Consider the following 19,946-nt stretch of genomic DNA (forward strand, 5'->3'; position numbering starts at 1 on the left):
CTCACATTCTGGAGTGATGTTTTCATTCTGCACTGACTGCTCTCACACTTCCAGCACAATTTGCTATCAGTTTCATTTCACTATGCCTCGGAGCCAGTTCTTATTTATTTGCTATTTTGGTTTAGATTTTTTCTGTTATTTGATAAAGTTTGCCTGTAAAGCTTGTGGGATTGTTTATGTCTTCATTACAAATTCAAAAGTCTGGAAGCATAGTTGCAAGTTTATTTTTAATGCACGCCACGCAGCATTGAATAATCATGGTCATTTGTTGCATGCCTACTGTTCGGACTTGATTAACACGTAATGCAAAAGGAAAATCTTTTCAGAGGCTTTCCATTTTGTTTATGTCTTGTGATGTAGGAGGAAGAGACCAGACTAACAGTTTAACACTGCCGGAGGAGTGAACACATTAAACACAAGACTTTGTTCAGTGCAAACACTGTGGGATGTACTCAGGCTCTCTGATCTGATGTCCATAGTTAAATGTGTTAGGAAAGCAGGCTGTAATTAAACCAACAGAGAACAGGCTGTTAACCGTGTGGGAAATGGGGACTGAATTTAAACATGTTAGGAGTGGGCTCTCTGGATCAGCCGGTCCGTGAGCAGGGAGTTTGGCCGCACTGCATCTCTCTCAATCAGCATGCATCTAGGGACAAACACACACAACACCTGCTTCCTCAGAAAGAGTCCAAGAAAATCCCTGCAGGAGAACATTTCTGTCTGAATGAGGCATTTTAAAAATGTTCACATGCACTTCGTTTAATGCACAACCTGTGTAAAACAGGTGGGAGTTTGCGATTTGGAAGAGTTTGGATTTATGAGCACTGCATACTAATGAAACGCAACATGAACATTTCTGTTTGAATCTGAATTACACAGAAATACCTAGCATCCGCAGACAGTTTGGTTATAATTAGCACATCAACTGACATGACAATTCATCTTTAATGGGAAACCTGTGGCCTTGTATGTCAGTTTTATTCATTTCTACATAAAAATGACTGTGCACTTCTGTTGTGTGCCTTTGTTAACAACCAGTTCAAAGAATGCAGAGAATTTTCACCCATTTTTCTTTTTGGCCATGGCTTTTGATCTATTATACGCTTCAGATAACAAAAGTTATTTTTTGTTATTTATCAGCTTGGATTAGTTGTTAGCGACTAGAAGACAAAACATTAGTCAGTTCCCTTAAAATTCCCAAGTTGAGAAACTCAGGTTTAATGGAACATTCCCATAACATAAAATCCAAACCCAATCAAATGCAATTTTTGATTTTTCCCACCCACAACAAACAAAAAATGCATGAAGTTTACTCAAAACAATAAAAATGATAGATAGATGGATAGATAGAGTAAATAAATAAAAGTTTATTTTTTATTTCACAGTGAAATAAAAAAAAAAAAATCTAATTTTATTTATTTACTTCTTGTCTCAATTAAGCTGTTTGACAATTACATTAATATATTTCACTAGACCAAAAAACAAATTAATTGTAAAAATATTAATTTATTTTTTATTTATTGTAACTTCGTGGAACATATGAACACACCTGTTACGTCAAATAACAATTTATTTATTATTATTATTTTAAAGATTTGATCTTATCTTTTCAAAATGCTAAGTATCTTCTAGATTCTGCCGGCGGTATTTAAACTTCACATACTTTCAACGTAAGTTAAAAGGACAAATTATGGTAATGTGTCTCGAGCTTAAACTGTAAGCCTAACAGCTCCTTTAAAGTGCAGCATAAAAGCCAACAAATGAGCTATTAGAAAACCATTTTTCACTTAGAAGGGTAAAACACAACATTTACCTGGCAAATCGTTAAATGAGCTATTAGAAAACCATTTTTCACTTAGAAGGGTAAAACACAACATTTACCTGGCAAATCGTTGGTGTTTTTTGTCTCCAGACTTGATGGCAGCATGAATAAGGAGCTGACTGAAAACGTCTCTCTGCAGATGAACAAATAAAGAGGTTGTTTAGTATGGAAACACTGCTTATCTTATACGTACTGTAGTGAAGCAGTGAAGCAGACCTGTGCGTCACTGCCCCCTATCTCTACGAAGCGGTCTTTGATGGGTTTGAGCAGCTCCACGGCCTGGCTGTAGTTTCCCTGGTCATACTCCAGCAGAGCCTGACACATGGGCAGCCCCACACGCTCAGCTATCTGGAGCTGATGGTTCTCAGCTGGGTCTCTGAAGGAGGAACGGTGTTAAAATGGACATTTCTGTCATCATTTATTCATCCTCATGTCATTCTGTGCACAACAAATAGGACTTTTTTTTTGGAGTTTGCCAGCCTCTGGTCACTATATGTTAACCACAGCATGGATGTGAATTGACTTTATTCAAAATATTTTATTCAAGAAAATTATATAATTTAGATCAAATATGCAGAAGCTTTATTCCTTATTTAGATTTTCAAATTATCCACAATAAGGTTGAAGACAAACCTAAACAAAAAGTAAAAAATAAATATAAATAGTAATAATATATTAGCATTATTATTATTTACATTTTAATTTTATACAATTTAGTAATTATATATAGGTTAAGGGGCCATTCACACAGAATGCGTTTTTGTGCTGCTTTTTCGTTGCTTTTCAATGTAAATATGTGCTAGATGGATCTCGCAATGGATCACAAAAACATGCATGGCACTGGAACGAAAAAGAAACGTAAGGTCTAGAGGTGTTTTTAAAAGTTTAAAAGAGCCACTGCAACAGCTGCAGGAACAACGGTCAAACACATCTGTCTACTGCGCGTTTACATAGAAAAATAATGGAAAATAGTGCGGTGGAATGGAAAAATGTGTTCTGTGTAAACAGCCCCTAATACGGTTTCATTCTGCTTTATAAAATTGTTTGAAATTAAAATTATTTTATTCTAGTGATATATTGAGCCACAGTTTTGTTTGTTGTATTTCTTCAGGTTTATCCATCTAACATTACTCTAATGTTGAGTAGAAATGGTGTCAACTTAAAGGAACACTCCACTTTTTTGGAAATGGGCTCATTTTACAACTCCCCTGGAGTTAAACAGTTCAGTTTTACCGTTTTTGAATCCATTCAGACGATCTCCGGGTCTGGCGCTAGCACTTTTAGCTTAGCTTAGCATAGATCATTGAATCGGATTAGACCATGATCAAAAATGACCAAAGAGTTTCAATATTTTTTCAATTTAAAGCTTGACTCTTCTGTAGTTACATCGTGTACTAAGACCGACGGGAAATAAAAAGTTGTGATTTTCTAGGCCGATATGGCTAGGAACTATACTCTCATTCTGGTGTAATAATCAAGGAACTTTGCTGCTGTACCGTGGGTGCAGCAGGCGCAATGATATCAAGCAGCACCTGAAAGTAGTCCCCAGCAAGGTAACTAGTTATGATATAGCTGGGGACTACTTTCAGGTGCTGCGTAATATCAGTATAGTTAACTATAGTTACTCTGCGTAATGGAGTATAGTTCCTAGCCATATCGGCCAAGAAAATCACAACTTTTAATTTTCCGTCAGTCTTAGTACACAATGTAACTACAGAAGAGTCAAGCTTTAAATAGGAAAATTATCTGAACTTTTTGGTCATTTTTGAGCGAGATGCTAATGGTCAAATCCGATTCAATGATCTATGCTAAGCTAAGCTAAAAGTGCTACCGCCAGACCCGGAGATCGTCTGAATGGATTCAAAAACGGTAAAACTCAACTATATGAGCCCATTTCCAAAAAAAGTGGAGTGTTCCTTTAATAGAAACAAAATATTTTCCTCTGCCTTTTATATTTTTTGTTTTTATATTTTAGGTGGACTGGTCTTTTTTTTTTTAATTGTTACCAAAAGCCTAAAGATAAAGAGTGGGAAACAAAAACATTGTAAACTTTGTGAAAACGCTTCCTTCTTTGAACAGATGCTGTGCTGAAAATACAGCTCCCAGAGGATTCTTCTCATCATGTTATCTTATAAAACACAGCATGCTGACAAGAAATGAATTTTTGTGCTCAGTGATGTTTTCGATACACTCCGTGTTCATTCTGTACAACCTTTACTGGACGTTTGTTTTGGCTGCTATGACAAATTGGAGTGAATATGCATGCAGCGCATCAGCCTTGAAAACACTAGTCTTCCCCAGAGCAGGGACATTTCTAAGAAATCTCACACAGAGCCTGAAGACACGCTACATTCAACAACAACCCGGCCTCCACAAACTCCCACCTGTGAGCAGAACCTGGCTGTAATGTAATCTCTTGAGTGGGTTATGTAATGTTTGCGGCTCACTTAGCTAGTTCCTGGAGACTCTCCAGCAGGCGCTGAGTGGTGGCGGTCTCCTTGCTACCCAGGGAAACCATGAGGAAGTGCAGGTCATTAAAAAGTAACGTGTGGTCTTCTGTATGTGGCTGGGTCACCTGCAGCAGCTCTCTGTAGCGGTCCTTCACGCTCACACCTGCAATGAACAACATTTTATACACACACAAACAGCTGCACCACTTTGGGTGCATTTCACCATGAAAACCTGCCTCTTATTCAACCATAATGCAACACGTCCAGTTTCACATCCCAGCTCATCAGTGTTTCTGAACCATGCCTACAGGCAGCTAAACCAGCCAGACAGAGAGGGACGCTTCACTGGCTGCTACCAGCTTCCCTCCAGCTGTCTCAAGGTGCAGTCACAATAGACTTCACACTCCATCCATTTTCATTCATACGCATGTGAATACAAGAGAGCAGAAAGTTCATGTTTGTGAACCAAAGTTCAAGTGAACTCTGTCCTGCGAATTAGCATAGTATAAAAACATTTGAGCTCTTTAGAGAACACACAAACTTAAAATCGGCAGGGTTTGGAATATCAGATGCTTTAGAATAGGCTACTTTATTAATAACACGATAGGTAATTGTATTTTTTTCTAGATAAACACATGACTACAGTACATACTGGTTAGTGCTTCTGTAAAACTGCTTAAAAATGTTTTGTGAAAAGCTTAATAAAAACTGACTATACTTTTCAGCAAAGACCTTAAACGCATCCTTGAAAACAGATCATGACATCCTGTACTTCAATTGTGCCCATAAATAGGCTAAAAAAAAAAAAAAAGAGCAGGAGCAGTTTTATGTAACATTAGCCATTTTTCAAACCAGATCACCCTAAGATCAAGAGCAGAAAGGTTGAACTCCCCTTTATCTTCTCTGTGGAATGTCACAAATCCCAAAGGATAAAATATCTTCAAGATGACCTCTGGAGCTTCACAGATTGCACTGTAAATGTCTCTCTATGCGACTACATGTTCCACAAGGACATGTGTCTTGCAAAGCATTTCCAAGGAACTTGACTGCAAAAATAATGTGCTTAATCAGTACTTTTGTATTGTCTAAACTTGAGATGCAAAATTGTCTAATATAAGAGTTTTTCATTTTTCAGAAAATACCATATATCACATTTTTTAAATCTTATTTTTTCTTTGTGTTTTAAGCATCAAGACATTTTTTAAAATATAAACTATATACAGATGAGTTATTTTATTACAAATTCAGGTGTCTGTTTCTGTTTAGCAATAGCCCGGCCCTGTTGTTTACAGTACAAGCAATGCCACCATTTAAACCCCAGCCATCTGCTGTTTTCACCAGTCTAGTTCTTTTCCCAAAATACACAAATTTTCAAGGTCCAGAAACGTGCCTAACAACATTCAAGTGCTTTTCACATCACATCATGGCTTTTCAACACAGCAGATTCACAAGTTATATTCCAGCGCAGACTTCAGACACAACCTGCCTTGATTAAACGGTCAAATGCAAATGTGTTCAGCATGCGCTGGCTGTTGATGGATTCCTACCACAAATAGATTTAACCGACACATTTCTCTGCTCCTGCTCAGAGACAGTGAGTTGTACTGTTTTCAATCTCTATTTTGAGACTGGATGATATCTCACCTTCCAGCTCTAGTCTGTAAAGCAGTGAACAAGAGTCAACGACGTCCAGCATGGCTCCAGACTTCACACAGCGCCGAGAAATCTGGAGAAAGGTTTCAAATGTCACATTAACAGAAACTTCAATTGCACATTCATCTTAATTTTCAAAAGATTACATTATATAATGAGTCTGACAGGGCATGGAACTAAGTCATATACTGAATAATTCAAATAAATAATTCTAACTAATTCCATATATATGGATGCCCCTTTATAATCAAATCGTTTCAGCTATATCCACTGCGAACAGGTGGATGCAATCAAGCATACAGAGTTATGTATGCCATCATTTTAAATATTATGGAGTGTATGTATTCTCTTATAGCATAGTTGGCAAAAACAGAAGTTCAAACTGGAATGATTTCATAGAAGAACTTGACTGGCGTGCACAAAACCCAGACCTGAACACCACTGGGATGATTTTAAACACAGAATGACAGCCAGGACCCCCTGTCCAATATCACTATCTAAAACCCTTGATGCATGTGTCTGAATGGAAGTAAATCTCCACATCTAAGACCCAACATACAAGAGAAAGCCTTCCTAGACGTGTGGAAGAAAATACAGCAGCAAAGGGAGGCCTAACTCCATATTAATATTACATTTTCAACAAGCACAGATCTGGTCTGGTGGTCACAAACTTCTGGCCATGTAAAATTACAATACATTACTTTAACTACTGGGATTTATATAATGTTTGTAATGTTAGCTACATTGAATGTACAGAGTGTTAGCTATATTTTTAACAACTTTCTAAATATAAAGTGCTCTTCTTAAGTGTGCTGTGACTTTACTTGACTGACTAAATGCACCTGCTGATATGAATGTAAAGATATTCATCTCACATCACATCAACCATCCCATTTAAGATAAAGATTTTACAAAATAAAGAATTATTAGTTATATAATTGCTTTAAGACTTTAGTATCACAGCTTTCAATATTCTACTTTCCATTTACTGATGGATGGTCTGTTGACAGTGTGCCCCTGCAGAATACATTCAAGAGAACGTAGTCTAAAGATTTTACCCCGACACCCATATGCTCCTGTCTACATCAGTTCAACTTTCACCAGCCTGCATCCGTCACATTGAGTATGGAACACATGACAGGATTCACACTTCTCCCCTGGTGTGACTAATTACATTCACTACATGCCTGCAAGATTTATCGTACACTTGAAAAAAAGTACTGTGGTGGTACTACGGGTGGTATCAGATGCCACTATCTTTGATATACACTGAATGCTGTGCCTTGGTATTGACACTTCAAAGAATACCATGCTACTACCATGATACACAGAAAAAACATTATATTGGATAGTACTGTGCCACTTCTTTGTTAGTAAATATAATATTATTGGCAAGAGCTCAGCAGTTCACTGACCTGCTCATCAAAAATCTTCAAAGCTTCTTCATAATTACCCTGTGGGGAAAAGAATTCACTAAATGAATGAATGAATAAATAAATAAACAAACATAATTAATGTGTGTGTGTGTGTGTGTGTGTGTAAAAAAAATGAAAATGGCATAAATACATACATAAATTCATATATTTGTAATATAAATATAAAAAAGAAGAAAAGAAAATTCACATTTTTCAACATGGATAAATGTTTTGAAAAATATGTTTTAAAGTAATAAAGTAAAAATTAATAATTTTGTTGCCTCCCATTAGAATTTTACCTTTTCAATGTGATATAGAGCCCAGTGCCAATAATTATGACATGCCAGCATGTCACACACCTTTAGGGAGATATTAGACATCATATGACCAAAATTATTACAGTCTTTTACACAATCACAGTGTGCTTCTACATGTTAATCTTTATATGTTCTGGATGGTATTTCTGACCATCCAGTCTTTCTCTGTAGAGGCCATGAACATCAGTCCCTTGTCCATCTCTGCCTTCATCTCATGGACATGAGCCACAGCGTGGACACTCCATCCGTCCTCAGGGTTCAGAGCCAGGGCCTGCAGGAACAATGAATTACAATAATGGTGCATTCAGTTAATAAGGAATCATGAAGATATTTTATAAAGCAGAAAATACGTTTATTAATTACTTTGAAATACAATTTTAATTATTTGTTTTTTGGTATAACATTTTAAGTAAAAAAAAAAAAAAGTATTCAAAATTATAAGAAATTAAATAGTTCTAATTTTCTGTGTGGGGGAATATAAAATATGCATTGACCAGAGCACTAGACTTTATTGGACTTGTGAAAATGAAATCTGATATTATTTTGTTTTTCAACAGTTTTGCAAGACAAGAACAGATCATTTACTGTGTCTACTGCATGAAAAAATATTAATATAATTTTTATGTTTATTTTAATGTTTTATAGCTTAATTAGTCATTTTTTACATTATAGTGCCATAACAAAGTAGTGAGCAATACTAATGAACATAAATTTAAAATGCAGTTAAACAAAACTACCTCTTTTGCCATTTTTTCAGCTTCATCATACAAATGAGTCTCAAGAAGCCCAAAGGAATACATCCCTTTAAGATAACTGGAAAAAAAAACAGAAAACTTCCAATGAAAACAACACACTGTATATACTATAAGACAATATATATTTTACAAGTAATTCATCACATGGTAAAATACATTTCAAGACAGCATTGTCTGGCTGGGCACCTGCCTGTAGAACGGCATATGCGGTTTCCAGTGGGGCAGAGCCCTGGCCACAGAGTCCCTCATCTCAGTCTGTTCACCCAGGTAGAAGAATCCATCATGGGCAAACTTCAGTGCCAGCATGTCTGTGGGGTGATCCACTAAAATACCCTCCCAAACCTCACAGGCCTTGTGCAGGGCTCTGAAACACACCATTTAATCTACTTCACCCATAACAATTCATATGACATTTACATATTTATACATGTTGATTTAGTAGCATTTATGATAATTATATAAATTAAAATATGATTATATATAAATGTAAATGTAAGTGTAATTTAATTGTTTTTATTTTTCCATTTACTTTTTTTAATGTAATTTTAGTACTTTATTTAATATTTTATTTCAATTACTTAATATGATTTTTAATAGTTTTAGTCTATGATAACACTATTAAAGTCAACATTATTCTGACGACAGCCTTTTTCAAATCTGACATTTTTTACCACCCAAAATGTAAAAAAAAAAATTAATTAGTCACCTCCGACCCCTCTTTTAAAAGTGCTCTTTTGACAAAATACTCTTGGTTTTAATAAAGCAAATTAATTAGTGCTGAGTACAGAAATGTTCAGTACGAAGGTTTCTTTATTCAACTATTTTAATTTTAAACTTTCATATGACAGTCACACTCTTTTCTTGCCCAAGGATACAAGTGAACATGAATCTTAAAAGAACCAATTCATAACTGCTTGTGGGCCGAAGGCAACTTTGCTTAAAATGAATAAAAAAAAAAAGACCTCCATTTACAACACTGCCAGCAAAATCGCCATAAAAATACAGAAAATCCTTTTATTGAGCGGGCGGATGTGAAACGTTCATAATGTCACCTGTTGAATGTTCTCATACACTCACCCTTTAGAGAAGAGCTCCACGGCTTTCACATGATTCCTCTCTCTAGACGTGAGCTCCTGAGTGCTGGCCAACTCCACGGTCCTCCTCACCGCGCTGGCCAATTTCTCATCCCGCAGGACTGAACTTCCTGTTCCCACCAACTCCAGCCCAGTAGAGATCACATGACCCATCACTGCAGCACAAAGCAGACACTAATGAGGACTTAGGCAAGCCTTGGCTGGCTTGCATCACCGTGAAAGAGTTTATCTTGCGATAATGACCAGCTGAATGCACATTATCACACGGCTTCTTACCAAATAAATACAAAAAAATGACATTATTGATTTTGAGATCAAATTACTAAATATGTGAGAAATCACTGTGTGGAGTGATATAGAAAATAACTATGTGATAGCAGTATACCACAATTGAAATCCAGAAGCCATTTAATATTTACAACGGCTTTTAACAGACTACAATGTTCAGTGTTGCAATCACATACCAAAGTCCGGGTCTGCAGCTTTGATGGTTGTAATACAGCCTTCTATTCCTCCCAGTGTCTCATTATTACGCCAGGTCACATACTGATCACCAGAGACAGTAGTATTCAGGTTAGTTATACAAATACACACAGTTATCAGTATCAGCATATGTATATGTACCTGAGACAGTATAGCATCGTATAGTTTACAGGCCTCATTACTGCTGGTGGACAGTGGCAGACCTTCTGATTTCCATGCCTGACAACACATGCACAACAGAAATGATACACTATATGAACTGTAATTGAAATTTGTTGGCCTAGTAAGATTGCTTGAATTAGTTTTGCAATATTTAATACAATATCTAATGCAATATACTGTGTAGCACAACATGCAAAACACATTAACTGTATTTCTTCTAAACAAGAAGTAAACTGATGTGTTGTGATACAGAAACTGCTGACAAAGCACAAACTGAAACCTATTCTCTTATTGTTATTTGTATTGTTTACAAAGTTTGTGTCTTCCACGGTTTAGTTGTTTAACAAAGTAAACTTAACTAAGTAAATGTCAAAGACAAGGTCAACAGGGTTCACGAATTACACATTGTAAACAAATTCCTACTTACCTTGCAGTCTCTGAAACTCAAAACGTTCATTCTCACAGGCAGAGGTTTCCTTCCTCGATGGCAGACACGCTCGTGAGCTTCAGCCTTTGAAGTCGGATCTTTCTGAGGAATCATTTGAACCGGTTCACAGCACCTCTCTGAATGATTCGTTCACGAATCGGACTGAATGGTGCAGGCGGTTCTAGATATAATTGAATCAAGAGCGGTCTCTTTCGAACACGTCCGACTCGCACTGTTAATATTTTGTGCAAATGAAAATTACTTTAAAGGTTCTAAATAGCAGTATGAACCGAAATATGGCTGCAATAAAATGAACCGGGACACACATTACACTCAATAAAACTTAATCGAAAAGGTGGTACTAGACAGTTTTAGAGCATAATATGCCAAGATGTCAGCAAACGTGAAAACAAGAATGCAGCGATTCGCTTTCTGAACCAGTACTTTGAATTGTTCAAAGGAACCGATTCGCGGAGGTGAATCGGACTTCCCACCGCCATTGTCTTCTTGCAGTGGCGCAGGGGTAATGTTTACACTGCGCCGACGTGAATATCGGAAGGAGGCTATTGTGCTGCATAAAGCAAAATAATTTTTACGCGTTCCCTACTTCCAAAAGTAAAGATTTGGTACAGTTTCCCTTGTATATGTATTTCATTGTGTTTTAAAGTCTGGAAAGATTTGCTTAATGGATTTTAAACTCCAGTAAAACAAAGCTGTAAATGAATAGTGGTAAAGTTCTAGGTAAAAGACCAACATTGAAATGCTAAATGGATAAATATATGTAAAATAAATAAAATTAACAATGCAATGATGCAAAGAAGACTAAATCATAATTCATAAATAAAATAGACGTTTGTTGTTGTTTTAAGAGAGACTTCAAAATTAATATGCAAACATTACAATCTTAATGGGTTATCTTTTGAAACCTAACCAACATTTGTTAATTTAAAAAAAAAAAAGTTGAGTAAATGTGAATAAAGCGTGCAAATGTCTGTAGAAAAAACAACCCTTTAGAGCACAGTACACTTCATTTGTAACAACTGCATTGTTTTATTGCCTCTGCACACATCCAATACCCTATATGCAAATTAGCAACATGAAGCATTTTGAAGAGCCAACAACATATTTTTAAAAATTAGGATTCATTTACTTTACATATAATACATTTTTCACACGTTAATAAATATGCCATAAAATCTGTCAAACATTTTACAGTCTAAATAACTGGTTGACCATGTGTACGTTTTCATTCACAGTTATCTGTCCTTACAAGGAAAACAAACAAAAAGAAAAAAAATCCCATCTATACAGCATAACGGTGACTAAAATGAAATGTACACTTAGGAAAAAGGCATGTTCATTTGCAATATGGATGTTTCGAGCATGACTACGAGCTCCAGCTGTTAATCAGCACTGGTGTCGGTCGACAGTGCTGGAACGTTTTCATGTGATATAAAACTTTACAAAGACAATTATAAATAACACTCTGCAAACATAAGAAAACTCGGTGGATGTGAAGAGCTGTTGCATGAGAAGTTAAAAAAGGCATGTTGCTGCTCCAAACCTGGAGAAAGTGGAAAGTACAACACCAAGTGTTTGGTGGCAGATAATTAAATGTGAAATTGGGCACCATCTCGCCATCTGATTTGATACTAAATAAAGTCAGAAAAGCTGTGGGTGCCTTAACTGTTCTTGAAACCACTGACTAACCAACAAAATGCATAATGCATTTGATTGTGTATCAATGCATATTTGGGTGTATATATATATATATTCTTATGAACTATCTGCACTGAGGAAGTTTATATACTAATATACACTACTGCTTTATGTAAACTATAGTAGAAGTATCAGATATTCATGGATTATAAATGATTGTAAACTCATTTTAGGATATATGTGTGGCAACGCCATTCGAGAAAAATGGAAACCAACATCAGTGAAGTACGTAACATCGAGAAAGTTGCGCTCCCTGCGTTCACCAATATCTCTAATATCAGGTGGCTACTGATAGATTTGAAAATTGTACAGTTGTTGATGCTACAAACACAACACGTGTCGGTCGCTGAGGGTGTCAATAGTCCATCGCATGCTTATCTGTGAACCACACTGACACTTATAGTGTTCAGTCTGCAGAAACAGGAGAGGAGTGCGAATGGAGAGAAAACAGCTGTACTTTTTCCAGTCAGTAGTCAAGGTAGAAAACGCATTATAGGAAATCAAGTCCAAACGTTTGACCAGACGTTTTCTGAAAAACAAGACTGGCTTTTTGTGGGATCATTAGTCTCAGACTTCCTCAACATCAGCAGGATTGATATGTCCCTTTTTCAAGGCCAAAAAAAAAAATCTGTAAATTTACGCGTTCTCCCATTCTGAATGAGAGAACGTCTTGCACAGAACCACTGCCTTGGCTCGCGAGGGACAAAACGCCCTGAGTCGTGCCAGGAGAACTCATAAACATCACCTTCGTGCTCATGAGTGGATTTGTAAACGTTGTTGAAGTGCCCAATAAATCGAAGGGGGAGACAGACCAATTCTTTCTGCAATTTTATACACTCCCTGCAGTGAAACTGGGAATCGCTGGCGGTCAGAAGCATTTCGCCATTGTTATGCTAAGCCCAGTTGAGGCTGAATCCCTTAGTGAGCATCACCGCCTCCAGGTCTTTATCCTCTTCTTTCTCCCTGAGTCTCTGCTCCTCCAGCAGGGCCACCAGAGAATCTCTTTGCTCGACTACCTCTAACATCTCATTCAGAATCTGTTTCTCCTCCGCAAGTTCCTCCTCGCTCTTCAGATGGTCTGCAGAGAGTGAAACATTGATTTCAAGAGAATGCGTATCACTTTTTTTGGTGTTACAATATGATCAAACCTATACTGGAATGCAAAGTACCATCTACTGCCATGCGCTCTCGCAGTTCCTGTTGCAGTCGACTCTGTCTGTCCTCCAACTCCAGCTCACGAGCACTGCAGAGAGGAAGGAGAGAAGAGAACAAATGACTGTTAAACTATTGCGTTTGTATGAGGTCTTGTGGAAAATCTTTGATGTTTAAAGATATTGGATTCCTTGATGCGACTCATGGACATCAAGGAACCATCTGCCATTAAAGCACCATAATGTTTGGTTTATGTTTGACAGTTCACACAAACATGAGAGTGTGGATGAGCAGATGCACTTTTAAGCCGCATGCTTTGAGAAGGACTAAAGCAAACGTTAAAAGCACTGTTGGATCTTCTGTTATTTGGTTGATCAGTTGTTTATTATGATTAAACATCTTGCACTGTAATTAAAATTGTCTAGTAATTATATATTTCTTGCACCATTATTAAAATTGTCTAATAATTTTATTGTGGTTGCTAAATGGCCAATTATAAAATTCTATACTATTATGTGTAAATAAATTCAAGTTTAAAATCATAAATTTAAATGGCATCACGTCTATAAATGATGAAAAATAGATATTCATTCTGCGATTTGCTAAAGATTACATTTTAAAGTCTTATTAAAGTGTATAAAAAAATTCTACATTTGGAAAAACTGAAATGTAAAAAATAGGGGAACCACGCATACACATTAACATCCAATACTGACCGACTAAACTCAGAGCTGATGACAAATGTGATACAGCCTATAACTGCAAAATTGTTAATATCTCTCTATGGAGAGCCCACAAACTGTTTTTCTTTTCTTGATGAAATTGTATTGATGTAATTTGGGTTTTGTTGATGGAACTGTCCTTTTGCCTGAACGTATGGGCCATTTGGTGCTCATCTTTGCAAACAAAGATACACGGTTGATTGCATCTGAGGCAGAGTCACTATGTAATTGCATCTCGTATCCACACAATGTAAACCGAATCAAATAAATGCATCTGGTATAATGTTTCAGCACCAGTTGTTGCCTACAGCGAATTTGCCTATTAGAAACCATCAGTTCTTGTTTAAAAAGACTAATCATTTGTTCCTTTTGTACAATGAATAAAAATATCAAGACTCCAGATAATACACCGGAGTTTGTTAATATTACATTTTGGGGAAGAAAAAAAAAAACTGAAAAAATTAAAAAAAATTAAGATTTACATTCACTTAACATGCAAATTCTTATTTTTTAACTTAAAGCCAAAACAACCCAATCCTAAAAACTTGACCAAAAACTTAGTTCGAACAGCAAATATTTCCTCCCATTTTTGGCTGTTGTTTTGAAGTGCAATGGAAATTGAGTTGATTATAATATATTTTTGGACAATGAGAAACATAAACAAGAATATTTAGCAGTAGTTTATTTTAAGTTCGTAATGTAGATAGACTAAAAAAATTAAGTCAAATTTAAAGGGCATTGAGAAATGAGAAATGGGCACTGAAGCTTAAATTGGATGTTTACTCACAATATCATCAGCTCCGATTCATAGCGCACCAAGGCATTCTTCTCCTGGACCAGCTTAAACCATTCCTGCATCAGCTTTGGATCGTCCTTTTTACCCATTCCTGTAAGAAGCACAATGGAGAAGCATGAGGAACCTGGCAGTTAACCACTCGCTGACACACAGACCTGACACAGACACCCACACAGCAAATGCCATGACAGCCAAGCCAGGATGTATTTGTCAGGGCAAGAGTAGGGTGGGAATGTGGAAGACCATGATGAGGTTGAGCCTGCCGGGTTCACAGAGGATGGCGTGGAGGTACAGCTTTGTTCTGATTGGACAGCATATCGTGATCAATGCTGATCAGACTGGACTTCTGAGGCATTTGGTCTTTTTCAAGGCAGTGGATATTGCTTCAGACTTTAAAACCTTTTTTTGCAGGTCGTTTTTTAATTTGAACGTTTACGTTTATTAATTATGAAAGCTACCCAATAATCCAAGGGAATGTCACAAGTATATGTCGAAAAGTGTGAACATCTGAACTTGGTTTTACCTTTGTGGGTCCATTTTAGCTTGCTCCAAGGAGGTTTCCTCCAAAAAGTATGTATGTATACCAACTGTATACCATTTTAGCCCAATGCTATGGCAATAATTATGGCATATCATAAAGAAATGTTCCAGTTTCATTACAAGTTCAGCACTACTGACAGCAAGAGTGGCAAAGTGTTGATTACCACAAGAAATAAGTTTGACTCTTCTCTCAGAAAGCATTGTATCTTTGCTAAAGGACTTATGCTAGTTATTTCTTACAAATAATATATAAATATAAATAAGTATAAATAACATGTGACAGTTCAAAAGTTTGTTGTTGTTGTTTAAAAAGAAAATAATTTCTATTTCAAATAAATGCAATTTTTGAATTTATTTAAAAAAATCTGAATTGTTTTTTTTTTAAATAAAATAAAATACATAAAATGTATATGATTATTATAAAAACAACTCTACTTTTTGTGTGTATATATATATATATATATATATATATATATATATATATATAATTATACAAATAATTATATAAAATATAACTGTAAATATATGCTAAAGAACTTTATATACACATACACATACATATACATATACATATATATATATAAAGTGTGCATGTGTGAATAACAATCATATTTTTTAAAATTATGAATTTTTTTTAATTAATGTTTTTTCTCTAGATAAAAAGTCTTGTATCATCATTTTGGATACATTCTACACAGAAATGGCTCTGGCTTTTTAACAGCTTTAAAATGGCTTGGAACTAATGTTAATTACCACAATTTTATTATATATTCTCTTCATTAGTGTTCTTTATCACCTTAATTATATGTTGTCTGCACTATGTTTGTACTTTCTGTACTGGAAGCTCGTAACACCAAGACAAATTCCTTGTGTGTGCAAACACACTTGGCAATAAAGCTCTTTCTGATTCTGATTCTTGCTTGTTATAAAAACAAACAGGACTAGTCAGAATAACTTTCTGTGGTAATCAACATTATGCAGCAAAAGCTTGCAGATAAAACTTGCATTGAACCTGGAACATTCCTTTAAAAAGTGCCATGGGTTGAGCTCATGACTCAATATTCTTTACCTGCAGTGCAGTTAGACGTTCCTCTAATGTTTGCATGAGGTAAAAAGCCTCATGGCATGTGCTGAAGTCCATGATCAATGCAGAATACTGTCAACCGGCTGAATGTGGGAACAATTGTACATGTCAGCCCATGCTAGTACAGTCCCAGACGTCTATGAAAACCCCATCTCCCATCCTTACACGCACATACATGAACACACGAGTGAAGCCAAGCGCTGAGATGAGCCGTCACACGGCAAACTTGGATGGAGCATGACGTACTTAGCTGACGGAGAGGCGGCTCTTGCAACACAAAAGGGAAAAAGACAGTACACACATAAATCGAACGGCTGTGCTCGCGGTTGCTGGCCTTGACTGTTTTAAACACACAGAGGCAAAGTAGAGGTCCTCAGACATAAAACAGTGAGAGACAGACACAACAGAGGACATGGAGGCTAAACTTATCCAGTGTGACGCACTGCGAGTGGCCTCCCCCACACTCAGCCCCATGCTTTTCCCCAAGAGGAACAGAGAAAGAAGAACCACAGTTAGAACACTCGTAGAACAGCCACGCTAACGTCGTGCCAAAAGGGCAGTGTTACACACACCAGATTACAAACTGACAAAAACACAATGTTGCCAAACTTTTGTATTTTGTGCTACTGCATTTAAAGTCAACATGAAATGTCATACGCTAGCATTTTACTTCAATACTGTTATATTTCAACCCGAAATTTATTGAGAAAACTTAATTCATTAAATCGTACAACTCATAGTACATATCAAATATATTAAGTATGAAATAAATCAGTAACCTGATATAGAGTATAGTAATAGTAATTATTTTATTTCATTTCATTTCATTATGCATTATATTATAATGCATAATAAAATTGTGTGACGTGTGTATACACACACACACACACACACACACATTATTATTATTATTAAATTAAACAGGAATAAAATAAAACTATTTAAAGAAAACATTTTAATAAAATTAAAGCATTGCTGGAAGGTCTTTTAAAAATGCATTACTTACAAATGTAGCCAAAACAACAGCTTGGTAAATAATTTGTGCAACATTATTTTCCCCCAACATATTGGCCATGATTGTTTTATCAGAAAAGGAAAGATAAAGTTATTATTCAATAACATTTGCATTAAGTCCAAGAGTCTGAAATAAAAATAAATAAATAAAATAAACATTTGATTTCATGTTGACTTTAGATTTGAATGTAATGGTATGACAAAGACATAAAAAGGACTAGCAAGTTTGGAGACCTCACTTTCCTATTGTGTTCCTCTTACACATGCTATCCTTCATAAATCATCAGTGTTATGGAAACATATGAACACAGTGAATATAGTCTATGATACAGCTCTGTAAAGGAGCTGTGAGGTTGGGACAGGTAAAACGCTGACAGTTTTAGAATTCGGTAAGAGCAAACGACAATCATGCTGTTATTTAAATTCACACTTACAATCAATTTCCCCCCAAAAAACACAGTCTGTCATTGTATCAGGTCTGCTCTAATGTACTAATTGAAAACGCAATTCATGCTATGCGTATCCTCTTTAGGAAGTCTAAAGTAAAGTGTACAGAAAATAAAAATAGAACTTTGATCAATATGTGCCTAACTTATGCTGCAACTACTGAGGGCTGGGTGATATACCAAACATTTGCCACATATTCCATTTTTTGTTGCTGATATAGAATTTTAATAGCATAAAATGTGGGCAAATTTGATTAACTCGCCTTAATCAATTCTTTCAAATTTCCTGACTCAAATACTGATTTAACCGTTTATTTAGGTCAATTGTTCACGAAAATCCTTGCATGGTACATAAACAAGTTTTAAAATGTAATACATTTAAAAAGTCTGATCTGTTTATTACAATGAATTGTCTTTGTGCATATAAATAAAATGAAAATGTTGCTTCTTGCTTAAAACATCTTGAATCTACTACATAAAATATGCTATTAAACTTATTGTTGAAGCATTTTGGATTTGTGCTCCTACATTTTATTGGAACACTTTGTTTCAAAACTATCATTAAAACCGAAAGTAAACATAATGCCACGACCATTTGCAAACAAGCATTTAGGCAAAAATTAAGAAATTATGGATTTTTTTTTCTTTATATATAAATAATTCTAATTAGTAATAATAACACCACTAAATAATTTGATTTGTGATACAAAATCAAATAAAATTCTGAAATATAATAAACGATTACATAAACTATTTTTATATATTAAAATACACTTTAAAAATTAATCATAAAATATCAGTCTTATAACATTGTACAGCAAATGCATTAATTTAGATATGGAATCGAATACTGGCAAAAGGCCTGGAAAATATCGTCCAGCCCTACTGCTGCTACAAATTTGCCTTTGTACATCAGAAGCACTGACGCAATCTGCTGGGGGAAATCCACTAAGCCTGGACACACATGGGCAGGGGAGAGGAGTAGACTTTGTAGTTGAAGGGCAAAAGCAATACTCCACAGGTCCAGTGGATTGTCAAAGTGACGCCGCTGGCCATGTTGTTATGGTAACATAGCTGGCCGGCGGCAAACATGACGGGGTTTACGTTACCTTCAGGGGCACAGCAGGGGCAGAGGTACAGGGCTCTTCGGCGAGGGGTTCCAACATAGGGCTCAACTTCCACAACACAGGAAAGGAATGTGAGAGAGAGAGATAGCAGAGAGAGAGAGAGCAGAGTGGTGGAGGTGACCAGAAGGGTGAAATCAAGAAAGAGGAGAGAAAGAAAGATGTGGAAGAAAAAAAAAAGTGAGGAGCGAAATCAAAAAGAGAAAGAACTCTAGGGAGAAACTGAAAGCAGCAGTGTGATGCGACATATTGGGAGGAAATGGCACGGGACAGAGCACAAACATGAATGAACTGAGGAAGAGAGGTGAAATCACGCTACTCTTTGAACTTTTCCTTCTGTGCACTACAGAGGGCAAATAAGTGGCGACTTGAGAGCAAACCTAATGTCTGCACAGGCTACATCAAAGTAGTACAGTATGCAGCTGTAGCTCTCCTGAAAGTGGGGTCTAGAAAATTTGGATTTTAAGAGCTAAGGTTGAATTATTATATCATCTTTGGGGATGTTCCTGGATTTCTCAATCCTCTCTCTACGTCTGATGTAGAAATCAGCAATCTATATGGCGGCATCAAACCTCTAGACAAAAAAATGAACATCAGAAGAATGATTGGCACCAGAGTAAAGGATTTCACCAGTGGAGAAAATTAAAAGGCAGATCCTTGTACAATTCTTTGTGCTCTGCAAAGCTGGGAAGACAGAATGGTCTTTAAAATGCTGAACCAATTGGATGAGATGTCGAATAATTCACAACAAGTGTCTATCGCAGAGGAGTG

At 36.2% G+C, this 19,946-nt stretch overlaps 2 protein-coding genes across 3 annotated transcripts in view; both read right to left on the bottom strand.

The window, feature by feature from the left end:
* Positions 1-201: 201 nt before the first annotated feature.
* On the bottom strand, positions 202-10,698 carry LOC306843224 (tetratricopeptide repeat protein 38). The gene is made up of 14 exons (XM_079374562.1): positions 10,579-10,698; positions 10,131-10,208; positions 9,971-10,052; positions 9,490-9,661; positions 8,603-8,776; positions 8,395-8,470; positions 7,809-7,928; positions 7,640-7,699; positions 7,341-7,379; positions 5,917-5,998; positions 4,270-4,435; positions 2,039-2,198; positions 1,882-1,955; positions 202-646 (listed from the first exon to the last, which is right to left on the bottom strand). Exons 1-14 carry the CDS (start codon positions 10,690-10,692, stop codon positions 568-570), a joined length of 1,476 nt encoding a protein of 491 aa, XP_079230688.1. The 5' UTR covers positions 10,693-10,698; the 3' UTR covers positions 202-567.
* A 909-nt stretch (positions 10,699-11,607) lies between these two features.
* Positions 11,608-19,946, bottom strand: part of LOC306842526 (protein-methionine sulfoxide oxidase mical3a-like) — a 66,280-nt gene continuing 57,941 nt past the window's right edge. For both annotated transcript variants that reach the window (XM_079373453.1, XM_079373454.1), the window contains 3 exons: positions 14,959-15,058; positions 13,467-13,540; positions 11,608-13,375 (listed from right to left, as the gene is read on the bottom strand). In XM_079373453.1, coding sequence (XP_079229579.1) covers positions 13,191-13,375; positions 13,467-13,540; positions 14,959-15,058 — 359 coding nt within the window. In that variant the 3' untranslated portion in view covers positions 11,608-13,190. The remainder of the gene's footprint in view (positions 13,376-13,466; positions 13,541-14,958; positions 15,059-19,946) is intronic.

Source organism: Barbus barbus, assembly GCF_936440315.1.
Source record: "Barbus barbus genome assembly, chromosome: 23".
NCBI lineage: Eukaryota > Metazoa > Chordata > Actinopteri > Cypriniformes > Cyprinidae > Barbus > Barbus barbus.

Bases quoted from the DNA above. Each gene is read 5' to 3' on its own strand.
- LOC306843224 (XM_079374562.1), bottom strand. From the start codon at position 10,692: ATGATTCCTCAGAAAGATCCGACTTCAAAGGCTGAAGCTCACGAGCGT. The intron at 9,662-9,970 runs GTATGTGATTGC...TTTGTGCTGCAG, and splicing joins AGCTGCAGACCCGGACTTTG to TGATGGGTCATGTGATCTCT. The intron at 4,436-5,916 runs GTGAGATATCAT...TGTTCATTGCAG, and splicing joins TTACAGACTAGAGCTGGAAG to GTGTGAGCGTGAAGGACCGC.